The sequence below is a fragment of the Vigna umbellata genome, chromosome 2 (assembly GCF_029865625.1).
Source record: "Vigna umbellata cultivar VRB3 chromosome 2, Vumbellata_1.0, whole genome shotgun sequence".
Lineage (NCBI taxonomy): Eukaryota > Viridiplantae > Streptophyta > Magnoliopsida > Fabales > Fabaceae > Vigna > Vigna umbellata.
Window position 1 is genome coordinate 9,542,963 of NC_142166.1, and position 19,474 is coordinate 9,562,436.

Genomic DNA, 19,474 nt, shown 5'->3' on the forward strand with positions numbered 1-19,474 from the left:
AAAGTCAAGCACAAACAGGATGGGATAGTAGAACGATACAAAGCAAGGTTGGTTGTGAAGGGTTACACTAAAATAAAAGGTATTGACTTCACAGATACCTTTCTCCCGTGGCAAAAATGATCATTATAAGAGTTGTGTGGGCTTTGGCCTCCTCCAAAAATTGGTTTTTACACCAATTAGATGTAGATAATGCCTTCTTGCATGCAAATCTCGAAGAAGAAATCTATATGGCTTTATTGCAAGGTCTTTCAACTTCCAAGCCCAACTAGGTTTGTTTATTAAAGAAATCTCTCTATGGGTTGAAGCAAGCTAATCGACGGTGGTTTAATACTATCTCTTGTGATTTGTAAATTTTTTGTTATTCTTAAAGTCAAGCTGATCACACCTTGTATACCCAGAAAACAGAGAAATCCTTCACAACTTTACTATTATATGTTGATGATGTCTTGTTAGCAGAAAATGACATTTCTGAAATCAATAAGGTTAAACAATCTCTTCATTACATGATCGTCCAAAAGCATAGTGGTTAACCAATGCAAATATGCCTTGGAACTTTTATTAAAACAGTAACAACACCCATGGATATCTCAATTAAGTTGGGAGCTACTATTGGCGAACCACTCTCAAACATCCACTCCTATAGAAAATTGATAGGAACTTACTTTCATCTTGTGGTGAATCAACTTAATCAATTCTTATATGTCCCACATATCAACATCAAATAGTTGTTCAAAGAGTACTTTGTTATATCAAAGGCTCAAGTAGGTGTAGCTTTTTTTATCCATATGCAAACACTGACAACTCACCGTAGTTACTCAAAGAAAAAATAGGAACGAAATAAGTAATTAAACAAATGCAATACCGATCTATCGTTTTCTTTTGATTCCTCAAATACAGAATTCTCAAATAAGTTTACTCTACATTAATTCCTTAACTATAAATAAATTCATTCGGCCTTAGGATTCTTTATTAATGCAATCAATTAATGTACTGGAATTTTTGCCTTGATTATCAATATATCAACTAATCTCGTTCAAATCTAAATCAATGAAATGCCTGTCAATTTAACTCAGATTTTAATAATTAGATGATATTGGACAGACGAAATCCAACATTAACTAATACCAAAATAAGAAGATCATAACCTATAATATATAAAGAAACCATGTATAGATTTCTTCAGTTTCTTTCCAACTTGCCTTTATCATTGCATTTGGATTCTCCTATTATATAAGACCTAACACATAGATCTTAGTATACAGACCTTGGAGTCCTCAAAACATACGAATGGCAAAAATTGAAAATTAGGAAAGTTTTGCCGTAAACATACAGAATTACAGAAAGGCTTACATTCATGCAGAATTTATCTGATATGGTGTTTGTATGAACACAGATCCAAATGCACTATGTTAAGCGTGAAGGAGGGTCATTTTCTTGTCTTGAGAGGGAAAAAGAAAATGTAGGTACATGGGAAAGGGCTCCAGTGTCATCCATGATCTACAAAAGAACAATTATACCTTATCAGATTAAGAAACTATACATATAATAATTGGGACAGAAAGAGCAACAATGATCGTGGTCCAATCAGATGCCACGCAATTGGGAAAAATTGAAGCAAAGCTGAGGTCCAGTGTGGATGAAGCTATATTGAACTATTGGCTTATACCTTTTGTCTCGTCATCATCTTAACCCTAGAATAGCAATCACTTGATGACATTTCTATCAAACGTTTCTTTCACTATGATACCTAGCTGCATTCTTCTTAAAAGTTGTGAGACATCCACGGATATACGATAACAACTCAAGGTGAATTCAAAGTCTCATTGGAAATAAAAAGTAAGATAAACAATATATAAATACAAATATTTATAAATTTATTACTTTAAAATTTGGATAATAATAAGATGATACACTTACATTTTTTTAACATGAGTTATGTAATGAAAGAATGAAAAATAATATGTCAAATAAGTATAAAAGTATGTTAAATATATTTGTTCATTGATTTTTTATTAATACTAAATCTAAACTTGTTAACTTTTTATTAATACTAAATCTCTCCAATGTTTATATTAAAAAACTTCACTATTAAAATTTTGAATTTTAGTGACGATTTAATACATTATGTAATGTCGGTTAAAACAGTCACTGTTTTCTTTTCAATCAGATAATTAACACCTAGAATTTGGCACCATAAAAACATTATAGCATCGATTTATTATAATAGCGGAATAATCGCCACTAAAATTATTTAAGTCAGTTTTAATAGTCTATTAATTTTGAAAAATCTTATATTTGAAACTTAACAACAGTTGTAACCGTCAATAAGTTCGGGAATTTAAAAAATTTAATGGCAGTTGTAACGGCCGGTAAAATCATGACTTTTAAAAAAATAAAATTGGAAAAATCTAAAATCTACTCATCAAAATCTGTCGTTGCCTGGCAGAATTCAGCTCACAATGTTATACACACCTGCGATTTAAGCTTTTTCCATTGTTATTGGAAAATAAATTTTAAGTGATTTCGTAGGTATAAGCTAATTCTGAATGCAAGAGAGGAAAATAACATTAACCATATGCTACTGCATATTCAAAAAAAGGAAGCACAGGTCACAAAAATTCCGAAGATTTCACATTATTGTTGTCAAATGCAATTTCCCTTTTTAATTCTTTTCACACAAAAATCAAACCCTGCTCCTGCGGGATGAACATTTCAATCTTCGCAATAACATTCTGTGTTTTAATAATTAAATTCAGACGGTGAACAATTTCTTAAGTGGTTTTTTCACGTAAATGAAAAAAAAAAGAAATATCACAATTTCTTACGTTTCTTTTATGGAAAAAAATGAACTTCTCTAATCTTCATTCATTTAATCGTACTAACAAATTAATCAAGCATCTATGCTGGAGGATGGATCTTTAAGCAAATATAAGGTCTGAAAAAAGTTCAGCATTAATGATGACAATTAACTTGCAGGGTACCAGCTTTGGTAATAAAGTTTTGCAATCAATGGGCCACAACCTGTTTCTTCATTCAAGTTGTTATGTTTTTTTGGATCATCTAAGTTCAACAACTCTACTGTAAAATCCTTAACTCCTTGTCTTCCAAGGCTTCAAAGAATGCCTCAACTCTTCTAAGAACCACAAATAAGGTATTCATACTAAAAGCATTTTTCATTTACCCCTTTATCAAAATGAGTTGCAAAAGCTTGCACTACATTGGGAATATAAACTGTTATCAAAATTATGACAACTTAGCCACTATATCATCATCATTAATGAACATTTTACCATGAGTTTTACTACCAAGCATAAGATCTAAAACATTTTAAAAGAACATAAGGTCTAAACCATAGTCCAGTCAAAACATCAAAAGTACAATACTAAGTACAATACGAACTTCAAAGTATTTCTAAGGCTGACCAGTGTTACCATTTGATGAGGAATGATGGTCAGTAGAACTTTGTTGTTGCTACAATAATAAAACTAAAAGAATAACTAATTATTTCTACAAATATATTGAAGTTTTATAGCTAATGATGGGATATGATAAGAAAAACTTACTATAAACATCAAGAAGTTCAGTAGGTACTGACATTAATGAATTTTGTAGGAGTTGAACAAGTAGTGTAGCCATTGTTTTTATGTTTCCATTATTTGTCTCTATTTGACTTTTCAACTCTTGAACTTCAATTTTAAGTTCTTGAACACAATTAGTAGAAGTAGGAAAGCCACCAAATCTTGGGTTGGATGATCCAAAAATTTGGGATGGACAAACTCCATCTCCCACACCTCGTACTCGACCTAGATGTTCCTTTCCAAAACACTTGACCAAATTTTGAAAGCTCAACAGACCAAGAAATCATTCTCCAAGCTAAGTCAGGTTTCTTCAAAACCTTGGCCACCGAGTGATCCGTTCTAATGACCACTTGATGCCTCTGAAAATATGGTCAAAGTCGACGAGCAACTGTAAGTAGTGCTAACGCTACTTTCTCTACTCGACCTAGATGTTCCTTTCCAAAACACTAGACCAATTTTTTTCCAAAACACTTGACCAAATTTTGAAAGCTCAACAGACCAAGAAACCATTCTCCTAGCTAAGTCAGGTTTCTTCAAAACCTTGGCCACCGAGTGATCCGTTCTAACGACCACTTGATGCCTCTGAAAATATGGTCAAAGTCGACAAGCAACTGTAAGTAGTGCTAACGCTGCTTTCTCTACTTGAGAGTATCGCTCCTCTGCTCCGTGCAATATTTTGCTTATGAAATAAACCAGCTTAAAATCGGGAGACTCTTGAATGAGTGTCGCACTGATCGTGTTATCTGAGACAGCTATGAACACTGCAAATCATGTCCTTGTACCGGTCGTGCCATTACAGGCATATTAGCCAAGATGTCTTTAACTTTTCCAAAAGCCTTCTCACACTGCTCATCCCACTACTGGGTGATACCTTTCTTCATAACCTTGAGAATAGGTTTAACATGCTCGACCAGTATTGGAATAAAACATGACAGTGATGTTAACCTGCCAACTAAGCGTTGCACTTCCCTTAAGTTTGTCGGACTCCTCATTTCCAAGACTGCACGACATTTTTTTGGGTTGGCCTCAATTCCTCGAGAAGTCAACATAAATCCAAGAAATTTTCCTACTGGCATAGCAAAAGTGCATTTAGAGGGGTTTAAGCTCATACCATATCTTCGTACCTGCAGGAAAGCGTCGTCCAGATCTTTGAACTGCACTTCCATAGACCGGTTCCTGACCACCATATCATCAACATATACATCCATACATCTTCTGATCTGCTAACGGAATACTTTGTCCATTAGACGTTGGTAAGTAGCTCATGTGTTCTTAAGACTGAAAGGCATTACTTCATAACAGAAGTTAGCTTGTTCGGTAATGAAAGTCATCTTCTCTTGATTCATCGCGAACATGGGGATTTGATAATACCCAGAGTAAGCATCTAGAAACTTAACACCTCATGCTCTTAGGTACCATCCACTAACCTGTCGACACTGGGAAAGGGACAAGCATCCTTGGGACATGCCTTATTCAGATCAGTGAAATTGGTACACATTCGCCATTGGTTGTTCGATTTTTTAACCATGACCACATTCGCCATTTCTAGGTGTAGGCTTCTTCTTGACAGAGGGAATGAGCTCAGAATTGAGGGCCTCTTGCAAAATTTTTTCCCTAGGGGAATTGAGAGCGGTATAATGATTAAACCTGGGTATTCGAGGCAAGTCCTTAGGACAAGAACCCCCGCCTTTGTCGTTGCTACCAAATGGTCGCCTACCATCCCTCTTCCGAGAAATTCGTATATCTTCAATACGGATAAATTTCGCAGCTCTCTCTTGGAGTTCATCTACGATTTTAGGTGGTCTAGCACAACTATCTACGAATGGCCCGACTTTTAAACATGAAGACAAGTTGTTGATGATCAAGGTTTGATTGACATCCTTCACCCGTCGTGTTGTCTCATTATATCTCTTCATAAAAGCTTTCAATGTTTCTTCCTTCTCCTGCCTAATACTAACCAATGCTACATGCGTTAATTCTTGTACCTGACTAGAAGCATATTGTCTTCCATAAAGAGTCTCAACAGTGGCAAAGCAGTCCACTATATTTGGGGGGAGAGTATTATACCAAGCTAATGCCTCCCCCTTAAGTGACAATGAAAATGCCCTACACATAACAGGATCACTAGACGAGTATAACGCCATCGCATTAACAAACGTTCTGAGATGATCATCCGGATATGTGGAGTCGTCATACTTGTCCAATGCGGGAGGAGGTTTCTCCAGCATGGGTGCTTCCATAATAGTCGCCATGAAGGGCAACAAACTAGTTGATCATACGGTTTGTAGAGGTATTGGTGAAGGTATGGTCGCATTGTTTGCTTCCCTTCCTTCCTGATTGTCTGGGTTGGCGAGGTTGGATGCCAGATGAGTACGACTCACTCCGTGACTGGCCACACTTGGTCCCTCCCCACGCTCGACATCTCTCGAGGCCGTTGGAGCTACGGATGTCGTGTGTTGAGTAGACTGCTCTTGACGTGCAGCAGCATGCTCTTGACGTGCAGCAGCATGCTCTGCCCGTAGTGCGGCAATCTCCACCTTGTGCTTCCTTTGCATCTCCAACAACTGTGCTTGTAGTTGTGCTTGCATATCTTTGATCAATTCCCTTGTGCTTTGCTACTCTTTCATGTTTCTTGTGGTCACCATTAGGTTTTTTCTCCTATTCAGGAGTCCCACAGTAGGTGCCAAAATGTTTCAATGTATAAGTGAGTAGAGCCAAGAAACACACCTTTTTGCTATCACCTTCTCTTCTTTCTTTTTTCTGAACCACAGGATCTTTCTTCTTCATGTCCAAACCGAGAGGTGAGTACTTGCTAAAGGTACTACAACGCTTAAGTCAGATTTTACTCAAGGAACTTAATTCACAATTAAGTATCAAAACTCAATTAAGTTAACCTTACCTCTATAGCTTACCTTTCTATTTATAGAGTTTATAATGGACTTTAAGTTCATATCTACCCAATACTACTAATATATGTGTTGGTCCAATTGCAACCCAACACTACATATGGCCATAAGCCGTTTTTTACCTGTTTAACTTATAATTTAACAAATATACTGATCGGTCTTGTTTATATGCAGAAAACCGTTTGGTTACTATGTCATATTTGTTGTCGAAGATTATCGGATCATTCGGCATACTATACAATAGTAAATAAAGACAAACAACAAATTAACTATTTGTCTTGCTGATTGAAGCGTACCTATCATGGAACATGTTTTATATCCCAAACATGGAAACAAAATCTTTCCGTACCATTAACTTCGTAAGGAATCCAACAGTAAATTAGTACTACTCATAAAATTCTTGAAGGCAAGTTTAGTTATAACTCAGAAATAATATTCTTGTACTAAAATATAGTTTTTATTCTGTTTCAAGCCCAGCGATTTTCAATATTTACAGACAGCACTAGTAGTTAATTAACAGAGGCATTATTATTACACACAACAAAGAAAGATCAAAGTTTATTGTACATATATAGCTAAAGACACAGGAGTCTAGACTTATTTCTGGTGATCCCAAGCAAGAAAAAGGTTAAGAAAAGAGATAGTACTACATATAGAAGAACCAAACTATATATATATAAGCTTGTCCAGAAATTCTTCATGGCGGTGAACCAGAGACCTTGTGTAGCAGTTGAGGGGGTGCTTCTAGCACCTTCAAGTCACCACTTGAAGGAGGAGCTGGTGCACTGTTGCAAAACAATAACCCATCTCCTTACAACCATGAACTTTGTTATTTGTGGTTAAACAAATTTATATATATATATATATATATATATATATATATATATATATATATATAAGTTTTTAATGCTTTTAGGATTTGATAAAGAGTAAACCATGTTTTAGTTTCTGAATCTGAGAGATATTGTCATATTAATCTCTTCTGGTGTTCCTGGTTATCTTGGATGACTTGACTTGATAATCACAGCAACTCAAAGTAATTTAAAATTGATGAATTTCAACCAAATTAATTGCAACTTTTGGTCTTGTTCAATTATTGTATTTATTTTTTTCAATTCAAACTAACTGTATCACTACGTTTTAACTCATTTTAATATATTTAAATGTATAGATTACATTTCAATTCTTCTAGAGCTCCTTCACCGCTAAGAGTTTTCTTTGGAGCCTCCACAATGTCTTGGGTGCAGTTTTCATCAATTCCAACAACACCTTTTATTTCCCTCAACCTGTGCTCAGCTTCCTCCTTTGTATTAGAAACTAGTAAAAGCACTTTCCTGGCCTCACCTACACATCCTTGCATGACTAAAAACCTAGGAGACTCTACCAATTTTAACATGAGAATGACAAGAATAAGTGAAGGGATTGAAGGAACGGCCACCATCACTCTCCATCCAAGTCTCAATGACAATTTTTCAAAGAAATAATTTGCCATGTAGCCAAGCAAGAGTCCTATGTTGAGGGAAACTTGTGGGAGAGAGGTAAAAAAGCCTGTGGAAGGAGGTGAAATCTCTGCACCGTAAACTGATACTACTACCAGTGCAAAGCCCACACCAATTTATTAATTACCAATCATTAATTCCACACGAATTTCAAAGTGGCCATTCTTCCTCCCTGATTTGAATTTTTTTTAAACAAGAACAGTTCTGAATTTAAAACTGATAGATAAAAATTATTTAAAGCACAAGTTGTTTAAAATATTGCAGAATAATATGAAGGAGAAACATTTCTCACAACATTTTTACTTTTGCGTTGTTCAGGAATTGGTGTCTGTTGTTGAAGTGCAAACAAAGTCCCACATTGAGTGAAATAAGGACTGGTCAAGGGTTTATATACACATAGAAATCTCCAATGATAAGAGGCCTTTTGGAGTGGTACCAAAAGCAAACCCGTGAGGGCTTGGCCCAAAGCGGACAATATCTTATCATGTGTGGAGTTCTATGTGTGTGTCGAACCTCCCCCAACAGTGCTATCAGAGCCAACACTGATATCCTCTAAGATATAGGAATCAGTGTCCTTTTTTCATTGAATATTTCTGATGGCTTCTTCCGATGACAATCAATCGGAGAAACATGATTCTGGAACTTCCGCTGCTTCCAAGAGTTATATTTCTACTGCTGTCGGATTTGTGACCAAGTCAGGTGTATCTAACTCTGCCCTTAATCTTTCTGTCCTTACTAAGGATAGTAATTGGATAATTGATTCGGGTGCTACTGATCATATGACTTGTGATCCTCATATATTTACTAATTTTTCCTCTAATTGTTCTAAAACTGTTATTATTAATGCCAATGGGGTCTCATCTCCTATTGAAGGTATAGGTACTATATCTCTCTCACCCTCCTTATCGATTCCTGATGTTTTATTTGTTCCTACATTAAACTGTAATCTTATCTCCGTCAGCAAGTTAACCAAATCACATTCTTGTGTTGCCTTATTTTACCCAACCCATTGTCTTTTTCAGAACATCCATTCCAAGGAGAAGATTGCTAGTGGTAGAGAGAGTGAAGGACTGTATTATCTTGAAAATGTCTCACAATCAAACCATAATAAAGGATTGACTTGTCTTGCGAACGATCACATACAAGATAAAAACAAAAAAGAAATTTGGTTGTGGCATAGACGGTTGGGACATCCCTCTTTTGGTTATTTAAAAAAACTATTTCCATCACTATTTCATAAATGCAATATTTCTGATTTTTTTTGTGAAACTTGTGTTTTGGCAAAAAATCATCGTGTTGTGTTTCCTTTAAGCAATAACAAAACTAAAGTTCCTTTCTCATTAATTCACACAGATGTTTGGGGCCCTGCCCCGAAATCTACACATCATGGAAAAAAATGGTTTATTAGTTTTGTTGATGATTGTACTCGGGTAACCTGGGTATATTTGCTTAAATATAAAAGTGATGTGTGTGATGTGGTTCGTTCCTTCTATCATTTGATTGTTACACAATTTAACACATCTATTAAGGTCATTCGATCAGACAATGGAGGAGAATATTTTAAGACTGAATTAATAGAGTTCATGAACTCTAAAGGCATCTTGCATCAAACTACATGTCCTTATTCACCACAACAAAATGGAGTGGCTGAGAGGAAAAATAGACATATATTAGAGGTGACAAGATCACTTTTGATAGATGGTAATGTCCCATCTCATTTATGGGGTGAGGCTGTGAGCTCTGCTGTTTATTTAATTAATCGAACTCCTTCTAGTGTGCTTAACTTTCGAAGGCCTTTTGATGTGTTGTCTGATCATTGTATCCTTCCTCCCATAGTTTATTTACCACCTCATATTTTTGGATGTGTTATATATGTTCACCTACACCCACATCAACGTACAAAGCTTGAAGAACGAGCGATCAAATGTGTTTTTGTTGGGTATGGATCAACTCAAAAAGGTTATCGTGCTTATCATCCACCATCAAGGAAATTTTATATTTCTATGGATGTGACATTTAATGAGCATGAATTTTTTTATGTTGATTCTCCACTTCAGGGAGGCAATGAAAGTGAAGTGCATAATCATGATGTTAATATGTTTGATTGTGAAGATAAATTATTGTGTGAGGATCATTCTGCAGGAAGTGAGCCAATCCTAAATATGGACCCTTCTTTTCTGGATAATACAGTGTCTTCTGATCATAACCAATTGGCTCAATCTTCTCCACAGGTTCAACTTGACTCTTCAGAGGTACCTTCTGATACTATATCTGATAATACTAATGAAATTGATCATGGAATTGATTCTTGTCTGCGTGAGACCACCAGCACACCAAACACTGAGTCTACTACTGTTCAATATATTCTTCCACCTCGTTCTAACCGTGGTCAACCTCCAGTTAAATATGAACCAGACCTCCAAGCCAAAGTTAAATATCCCATTAGTAAATATGTGTCATCTCACAGGTTATCTAAGTCATATGCATCATTTGTATCTCAATTATCTTCAATTTCTATTCCTAGTAATGTACAGGAAGCTTTGGCAGATCCTAGATGGACCGAAGCAATGGTTGAGGAGATGACAGCTTTAGAAAAAAACAACACTTGGGATCTTGTATCCTTACCAAAAGGGAAGAAAACTGTGGGCTGCAAATGGGTCTTTACAATTAAGCATAAAGCTGATGGAACTATTGAGAGGTATAAAGCCCGACTTGTGGCTAAAGGTTACACTCAGTCTTATGGTGTAGATTACCAAGAGACGTTCGCACCAGTAGCCAAACTCAATACTGTGAGAATACTTTTGTCGCTAGCTGCAAACCAAGATTGGCCTCTTCTACAATTTGATGTGAAAAACGCTTTCCTACACGGAGAAATTTCAGAAGAAATTTATATGGATTCTCCACCAGGCATGACTGATTCAATTGGAATGAAGGTTTGCAAATTAAAGAAGGCTCTATATGGATTAAAGCAATCCCCAAGAGCATGGTTTGGAAGGTTTACCAAGTCTATGAAGGCTTTTGGCTATAGAGCGAGTAACTCTGATCACACTTTATTTTTTAAGAGAGGAAAAGGTAAAATTACAGCTTTGATTATATATGTAGATGACATGATTGTTACAGGAAATGACCAAGATGAGATTTCTAGTTTACAACAATACCTTGCATCTGAATTTGAGATGAAACAACTTGGAAATCTTAAATATTTTTTAGGTATTGAAGTAGCTAGATCAAAACATGGTATTTTTCTATGTCAAAGAAAATATACTATTGATTTACTATCGGAAACTGGGCTGCTTGGGAGTAAACCAGCTGATACACCAATTGAACAAAATCATAAACTTTTTCAATGCTCAAATTCAGCAAGCATAGACAGAGGAAGATACCAAAGGCTGGTAGGAAAATTAATTTATTTGTGCCATACACGTCCAGATATCACTTATGCAGTGAATGTTGTTAGTCAATTTATGCATGACCCACGGAAGCTTCATATGGATGCTGTTGAAAGGATTTTGAGATATTTGAAGTCCGCTCCTGGAAAAGGAATTTTGTTCTCCAATCATGAAAACTTAAAGGTAGAAGGGTACACTGATGCAGATTGGGCAGGTTCAAAAGATGATAGAAGATCTACCTCTGGATACTTTACTTTTGTAGGAGGGAATCTTGTAACTTGGAGGAGTAAAAAACAACCTGTAGTAGCAAGATCTAGTGCTGAAGCAGAATTCAGAGGCATGGCACTAGGTGTATGTGAACTTTTGTGGATTAAAAATGTGCTATCAGATTTGGGCTTTACACAAAATGAACCTATGAGTTTGTACTGTGACAATACTTCGGCTATAGCAATTGCTCACAATCCTGTGCAACATGATAGAACAAAGCATGTGGAGATTGATAGACATTTCATCAAAGAGAAGCTTGAAGCTGGAATAATTTCATTTCCTTTTGTAAGATCAGAATTGCAGTTGGCTGATGTTCTCACCAAAGGAGTATCAAGAAGATTGTTTAATGAGTCTCTATTCAAGTTGGGAATGTGTGATATCCATGCACCAACTTGAGTGGGGGTGTTAAGATATGCCAAATATTCTATTAAAGGATATTAGGCAATCAAATATTATGTTAGTTATAATTTATATATTATTATAATTTGTGCAGATTTGTGCACCTGTCATTCCTTTAATAGATGAAGGATTATAGGATCTTAAATGTATATATATGTTACTCTACTCTTTGAAATAATATATCAGAATTATTCTTTAAACCTTTTATTATGGTATCAGAGCCATGGTTAGTGCCTATCCTAGCGAGTTCTAAGTGGACATTCTATTCTTCTATTCCACCCGCTATCGGGCCGTTATCGGACCACCCAATTTCTACTATCACGCACGAGATGTCTATACCTCGGCGTGAAGGGGGTGTGTTGGAAGTCCCACATCGACTAGAGATAAGGCCAAATTATAATATATAAGTGAGGTGCAAACCTCACCCTACAAGCCGGTTTTGTGGGGTTGAGTTAGGCTTAAAACCCACTTTCTAATATCTGTCACCAACAATTATGATTACATTCCCTTCAAACACAACAGACTTTGGGCGGAACTAATCTGTCTTACAAACAGAGCTAACTTGAACCTAAGTTTGACATTCACATATCCAAATCCATAAATATCCTCAATCTGACGCTTTCTCCCCGCCACTACATGTCCAGGTTAACACTTATCAGATCGCATCCAAGGAGAGACACAAAGATTATGAATAAAAGGAGTATGAAACCAAGAATCAATATTAACATACAATGATTTATCACCAGACACAAAAATAGAAATTAGGGTTAAAAAAATGAAGTTAGGTTTATCACAAGCTAAAACTCAAAATAACTCGTGAGAAGAACTAAACAGCTAAACTAGAGAGGAAAAACACTTACAAGACTAATGGCTCCGGAGAGAAGAGATGATTCCACGGAAATAAGAGAATGAGAAAGTTTCGAAATTAATGGATTCCACGGAAACGGTGAACTCTGCAGACGAGAAAGGAGCTCGTGTGACGGTGGAAAGAAAGATGAGGAACCCGCGGGAAAAAAAAAAGAAGAGAATTTCAAACTACAAATTGAAGGTTTCATCTCCCGTTGTAAATATAATATAAATTTAAATTTTTAATAAGATAATGTTAGCTGTCATTACAGTATATTTTCTTTTATGAATGATGGGAAAATAATCCTAAAGAAAATAAATTTTTGCAGTTTTTTAAAAAAGAAGAAAATAAAAAATAAGAAAGAATAATTTTAAATGAATGTAAAAGATTTATATGATATTTACGAAAACAATCTTTGCTAATTAAGTTATTTACTTCTGATTGAACCACAGTAAAAGGTATAAAATTGTTTCTACTGTAGATTTCATTATTCACAATTTTTTTTTTTGTATATATTAGTATTACAGTACCCAAAGTCCCAAATATAATTGAAGTCAATTGACAGCTAATTATGTTAAATGTGTAATAGAGGGTACTCGATGAGGTAATTGGGCCCAGTTTCGGTTCTATATCCAACATGAAAGAAATACATTATGCTGATAAACTTGTCTATTTTAGCTTGGATGAAAATCTTTCTTCCAGACATTGATTCAGCTTACCTAATTTCATAAGTTTTGATTTCTCTATCATATTTGGTCACTTATTCCTCTATTTTTGTATGCCTTTATCCCTTGTATAGTTTTTTTCATGTGCTCTTTTGCATATCAGTTTATGGAAAAAAAATAGTCTACGAACACTTTGCATCAGCAGTCGACGATATTATTCGACAGACTAGGAAGGATGCTTTGTTACTTCCAGTTTCGTGATATCCTTCGTTACTATTAGAATTAAAGGGTAGAATAGTAAAAATCCACACACTCAGATATTACTTTTACTTAAATGTAATAATGCACGTGTTTAGTAAGAAAAAGAAATGAGAGATGAGAATCACAAAGAGAAAGGGGAACGCGGCTCTCTGCTAGGGTTCCGACCCTCTTCCACGATCACCACCAACACTCACACGGCAGAGCACCACCACACACAGTTTCAGACTGAACAATAGATTGCAAAGGCTTACATGTAACTGAATAACTCTCGAAATTTTTGTATTAACCATTACAGAGATGATTTACAGTAATTATAAGCATGAGAATGAAACTGTTTTTCTGTTTTGTTTTACACTCTAATACTCCTCCTAAACAAAACTTTGAAAAACTGCGATTAAACAACGAAACCCTTCTTTTTCACTGATTGAATCGGTGAAAAGCTTCACCTCCTTGATTTTCAGTAACTTCCACCAATTAAACTCAGTAAAGACACCTCCTTTCAAGCACACACAAGTTTTTCACCGATTAAAATCGGAGAAAAACTCCTCCTATACTGATCTTCTTCTTCCTGATGAAAACCCTAAGTTTTCAATTTCTCTCTGTTGTGATCTTCAATGATCTCAGCTTGCACCATCCCGATTTGCTTTCTGAGTTTCAGAAAACGTTCGCCTTTAAGGGCTTTAGTCAGTATATCTGCAAGTTGATCCTCGGATCTGCAGTGTACAATCTCTAGTTTCCCACTACTCCCTGATATAGTGGAACCTGGTCTCAATATGCTTACTCCTACCAAGAGATGTAGGATGCTTAGCAAGATTTATGGCTGATTTGTTGTCAACCAGTAGTCTCACCCTTTTCTCAGATAGCTCAATCTCCAGTCCTTCTACTAGAAATCTAAGCCAGGTTGCTTGACACGTGGCTTCACAGGCAGCTATGTATTCTGCCTCACATGATGACAAGGCAACCACTGGTTCCTTTCTAGAACACCAAGAAATAGGAGATCCTTCCATGAAGAAAATGTACCCTGCAGTGCTCCTTCTGTCAGTCTTGTCTCCACACCAATCTGAATCTGAGTAAGAAGTAATTTGTACTTCTTCTCCAATCTTTCCTCTTCTAAGTAGAATTCCATACGAGTGTGTACCCTTTAAGTACCTCATTATCCGTTTGACAGCATTCAAATGTGATACTCTAGGACACTCCATGTATCTGCTTATCACTCCAACACTATAGCTCAAATCTGGTCTGGTGTTACAGAGATACCTAAGACTTCCAACCATTCTCCTGTAAGCTGTTGGATCAACAACTTCCTCTTCTGGCTCTTTCTCTAGCCTCAATCCCACTTCTGCAGGAGTGTTTGCAGCATTACACTCATTCATCTCATACTTCTTTAGTAGATCTAGAACGTATCTTGACTGGTGCATAACTATTCCACTCTCAATCTTGGTAAATTCAATTCCAAGAAAATAGCTGAGTCTTCCAAGATCACTCATTTCAAACTCATTTTGCATTTCAGTTTTAAAAGCTGAAATTAATTCTTCACAACTTCCAGTAACTAATAAGTCATCCACATAGAGACGCACAATCAACTTCTCTGTTCTACCTTTGTGCTGACAGCATTGCACATATACACTGTGTTTTGTAACACACTTTTCAAACCCAATACTGCCCATGAACCCATCAATCCTCTGGTTCCAAGCCCTTGGAGCTTGCTTAAGCTCATATAGAGCCTTCCTCAGCCTATACACCTTGTCCAGCTGCCTTCTGACTTCAAAACCCTGTGGTTGTTCAACATATACCTCCTCCTCCAGTCTTCAATTTAGGAAGGTTGACTTCACATCAAGCTTGTGTAAAGACCAGCAAAATTTAGTGGCCAGAGATACCACTAATCTGATAGTTTCAACCCTTGCCACAGGAGCAAATACCTCACCATAATCAACTACAGCCTTCTATAAGAATCCCTTAGCAACCAGTCGTGCCTTATACCTCACAACAATGCCTTGTGGATTTATTTTTGACTTGTAAACCCACTTTAATGCTATGGGTTTTTTTCCAGAGGGTAATTCCACCAGCTCCCAAGTTTGGTTCCTTTTTATGGAGTCAATCTCCTCCTCCATGGCTTTATGCCATTTCTCATCTTTAACAGCTTCTTCAAACTCTACTGGTTCAGCCTCTGCGATTAGAGCATAATGAACACACTGTCCATCTGATGTTAGAGTAGCTTCATAGGACAACTCATAATCTCTCAAGTGTACTGGCAACTGTGGAGTTCTGGATGATCTTCTCTGCCTACTATTCACACTGTTCTCTTCTGTTTCAACTGCAGCAGTGGTATCCTCTAGAGAAATGGTTGGTAATTCCTGCTCAGTTACTTTCCACTGCCAAGCCCTACTCTCATCAACAACTACATCCCTGCTGATACATGTTGTCCCTGATACAGGGTCATACTGCTTGTAACCTCCAGTAGGATTATAGCCTACAAGAATCAGTGGCACACCTTTGTCATCCAGCTTTCTCCTTAGTTGATCCGGTATATGCTTATAGCATATATATCCAAAAATTCTCAGATGTTTGACATCTGGCTTCACCCCTGTCCATGCCTCTTCAGGTGTCAGGCCCACCAGTCTCTTTGTTGGAGACAAGTTCAGAATATAAGTCGTTGTCACCACAGCCTCTCCCATAGAAAATTAGGCAATCCTTTGCTTTTTAACATACATCTCACCATGTTCAGTAGAGTTCTATTCTTCCTTTCCGCTGCACCATTATGTTGTGGTGTATATGGAGGAGTAACCTCATGCACAATCCCTTCATTTTCACAAAAGGTCTTGAATTCAGTGGAGATATATTCTCCACCTCCATCTGTCCTCAAGATCTTAATCTTCTGCTCACTCTGCTTCTCAACCATTCTTTTGAATTTCTGAAACACCTACAATACTTCTCCTTTTCTCTTGATTAAGTACACCCAACATTTTCTAGTGTAATCATCAATGAACAACAGAAAATATTTGCTACCTCCTGGTGTTTCAACCTGTATAGGCCACAAACATCAGAATAGACAACTCCTAGTCTTCTTGCAGATCTCTGGGGTAGATTCTTCTGAAAACTGCCCCTTGTTTGCTTACACTGCACACACTCCCTGCAAACTGTATCTGGAACCTCAACTTTAGGCAATCCATTCACCATTATTTTCTGTCCTAACAGAGACAGATCTTTGAAATTTAAATGCCCAAACCGCAAGTGCCACAACCATTCCTCCTTGCTCTCTGAGGTAGTGAAGCACTGGTGTTTTACTACACTCATCACAACTCTGAATGTCCGATTGTGTGACAGCTGAGCTTGTACAATCATTTTCCTTTGTTGGTTGAAAACACTGAGGCTGTTATCCTCCATCTTCATCACATAGCCTTTCTGCAGTAGTTGTCCCAGGCTCAGCAGATTTGATTTCAAACCTGGTACATACAATACCTCTTCAATTGTGACTTCCTTTCCTTTTGCATCCCTTAGAACAACCCTGCCTGTACCCTCTGCCATCAAACTCCTGTCATCAGCAAATCGAATTTTTCCTTGTGCAGCATCTTGAATTCGCAAAACCAGTCTTTTCTCCCTGTCATGTGGGTAGAGCACCCAGAATCTAGGTACCATACATCCTTTTCTGATGAATTTTCCTCAGTTTTAGCCATTAACATCACTGGTTCTGAATCATATTCCTCCTCTTGGGCCAAATTAGCTCTCTTCTTTGGTTTGTTCTTAGCACCTTCACCACTCCAGCAATCCTTGGCATAATGACCAAGTTTCTGACAATTATAGCACTTGACCTTCTTTTTGTCGAATTTCCATTCACCATTTTTCTGATTTTTCACCTTGCCTGATTCACTGGACGCTTCTCCTTGCTGGTCCAGTGAGTCTTTACCCTTCTTGCTACCTTTTCCTCCTTTCTTGAACAACTTCTTGCCTTTCCACTGAGATCTAGCCTGCAAGGCCTACTCCTGGCATTGCCTGCGCTCATTAATACGAAATTCATGAGCCTCCAATGAGTTCAACAATTCCTCTATCTCCATGGTTTCCTTCCTTCGGGTTTCCTCTATAGCAACCACAACATTATCAAATCTGGATGATAATGTTCTCAGGATCTTATCAACAATATACTCATCAGATATTCCATCTTTACACGCCCTCATCTTATTTACTAATTCTTGTACCTTATCAAAGTACTCAGCCACGGTTTCACTCTCCTCCATGACTAGAATTTCAAATTGTCTTCTTGCCTTTCCACTGAGATCTAGCCTGCAAGGCCTGCTCCTGGCATTGCCTGCGCTCATTAATACGAAATTCATGAGCCTCCAATGAGTTCAACAATTCCTCTATCTCCATGGTTTCCTTCCTTCGGGTTTCCTCTATAGCAACCACAACATTATCAAATCTGGATGATAATGTTCTCAGGATCTTATCAACAATATACTCATCAGATATTCCATCTTTACACGCCCTCATCTTATTTACTAATTCTTGTACCTTATCAAAGTACTCAGCCACGGTTTCACTCTCCTCCATGACTAGAATTTCAAATTGTCTTCTTGCCTTTCCACTGAGATCTAGCCTGCAAGGCCTGCTCCTGGCATTGCCTGCGCTCATTAATACGAAATTCATGAGCCTCCAATGAGTTCAACAATTCCTCTATCTCCATGGTTTCCTTCCTTCGGGTTTCCTCTATAGCAACCACAACATTATCAAATCTGGATGATAATGTTCTCAGGATCTTATCAACAATATACTCATAAGATATTCCATCTTTACACGCCCTCATCTTATTTACTAATTCTTGTACCTTATCAAAGTACTCAGCCACGGTTTCACTCTCCTCCATGACTAGAATTTCAAATTGTCTTCTCAGTGCCTGCAGTTTAACCTTTGTGTTTCTGTCTCCATCACCATAAGTCTTCACTAGGATGTCCCATACCTCCTTAGCAGTAGCAGCCTTGGAGATCTTGTTGAAGATCTTTGGGCTGACACACTGGTATAGCAGAAATCTTGCCTTGTTATCCAGTTTCACCTGCCACTTATAACTCTTTTTCTCTTCTTCAGTAGCCCTGTCACTCAACTCGGGCAACCCATCTTCTATCACCTCTGAAACATCCTGGAAGCCAAAAATGGCTTGCATTTTAATGCGTTAGTCTTTAAACTGCTTCCCATCAAACACTGGTAGTGGCCCCTGTATTCCTCCAAATCCTGCCATCCTTTCTTGCTGAGATCTTGAAATTTATTTGATCTTTAACCACACAAAGAAACCTTCTTTCTTCTCCTCTGGATACACACAATTCTAGATCACTCACCAGGAAACAATAATACGAACCTATGCTCTTGATACCATATTAGAATTAAAGGGTAGAATAGTAAAAACCCACACACTCAGATATTACTTTTACTTAAATGTAATATATGCACGTGATTAGTGAGAGAAAGAAATGAGAGACGAGAATCAGAGAGAGAAAGGGGAACGCGGCTCTCTGCTAGGGTTCTGACCCTCTTCCATGATCACCACCAACACTCACACAGCAGAGCACCACCACACACAGTTTCAAACTGAACAACAGATTGCAAAGGCTCACAGGTAACTGAATAACTCTCGAAATTTTTGTATTAACCATTACAGAGATGATTTACAGTATTTA

General features: G+C 37.1%; 2 protein-coding genes across 2 annotated transcripts; both read right to left on the bottom strand.

Annotated features, from left to right (window-relative positions):
* Positions 1-5,098: 5,098 nt before the first annotated feature.
* On the bottom strand, positions 5,099-5,830 carry LOC124845717 (uncharacterized). Its single transcript, XM_047322865.1, has one exon. The coding sequence runs from the start codon at positions 5,828-5,830 to the stop codon at positions 5,099-5,101; it is 732 nt and encodes a 243-aa protein (XP_047178821.1).
* A 12,536-nt stretch (positions 5,831-18,366) lies between these two features.
* Positions 18,367-18,963, bottom strand: LOC148203356 (uncharacterized). Its single transcript, XM_088107589.1, has one exon. The coding sequence runs from the start codon at positions 18,961-18,963 to the stop codon at positions 18,367-18,369; it is 597 nt and encodes a 198-aa protein (XP_087963715.1).
* Between the last annotated feature and the right edge of the window lie 511 nt (positions 18,964-19,474).

What these genes read in the sequence shown, in the direction of transcription:
- LOC124845717 (XM_047322865.1), bottom strand. Translation starts at nt 5,830, where the DNA reads ATGGCGACTATTATGGAAGCACCCATGCTGGAGAAACCTCCTCCCGCA.
- LOC148203356 (XM_088107589.1), bottom strand. Translation starts at nt 18,963, where the DNA reads ATGCAAGCCATTTTTGGCTTCCAGGATGTTTCAGAGGTGATAGAAGAT.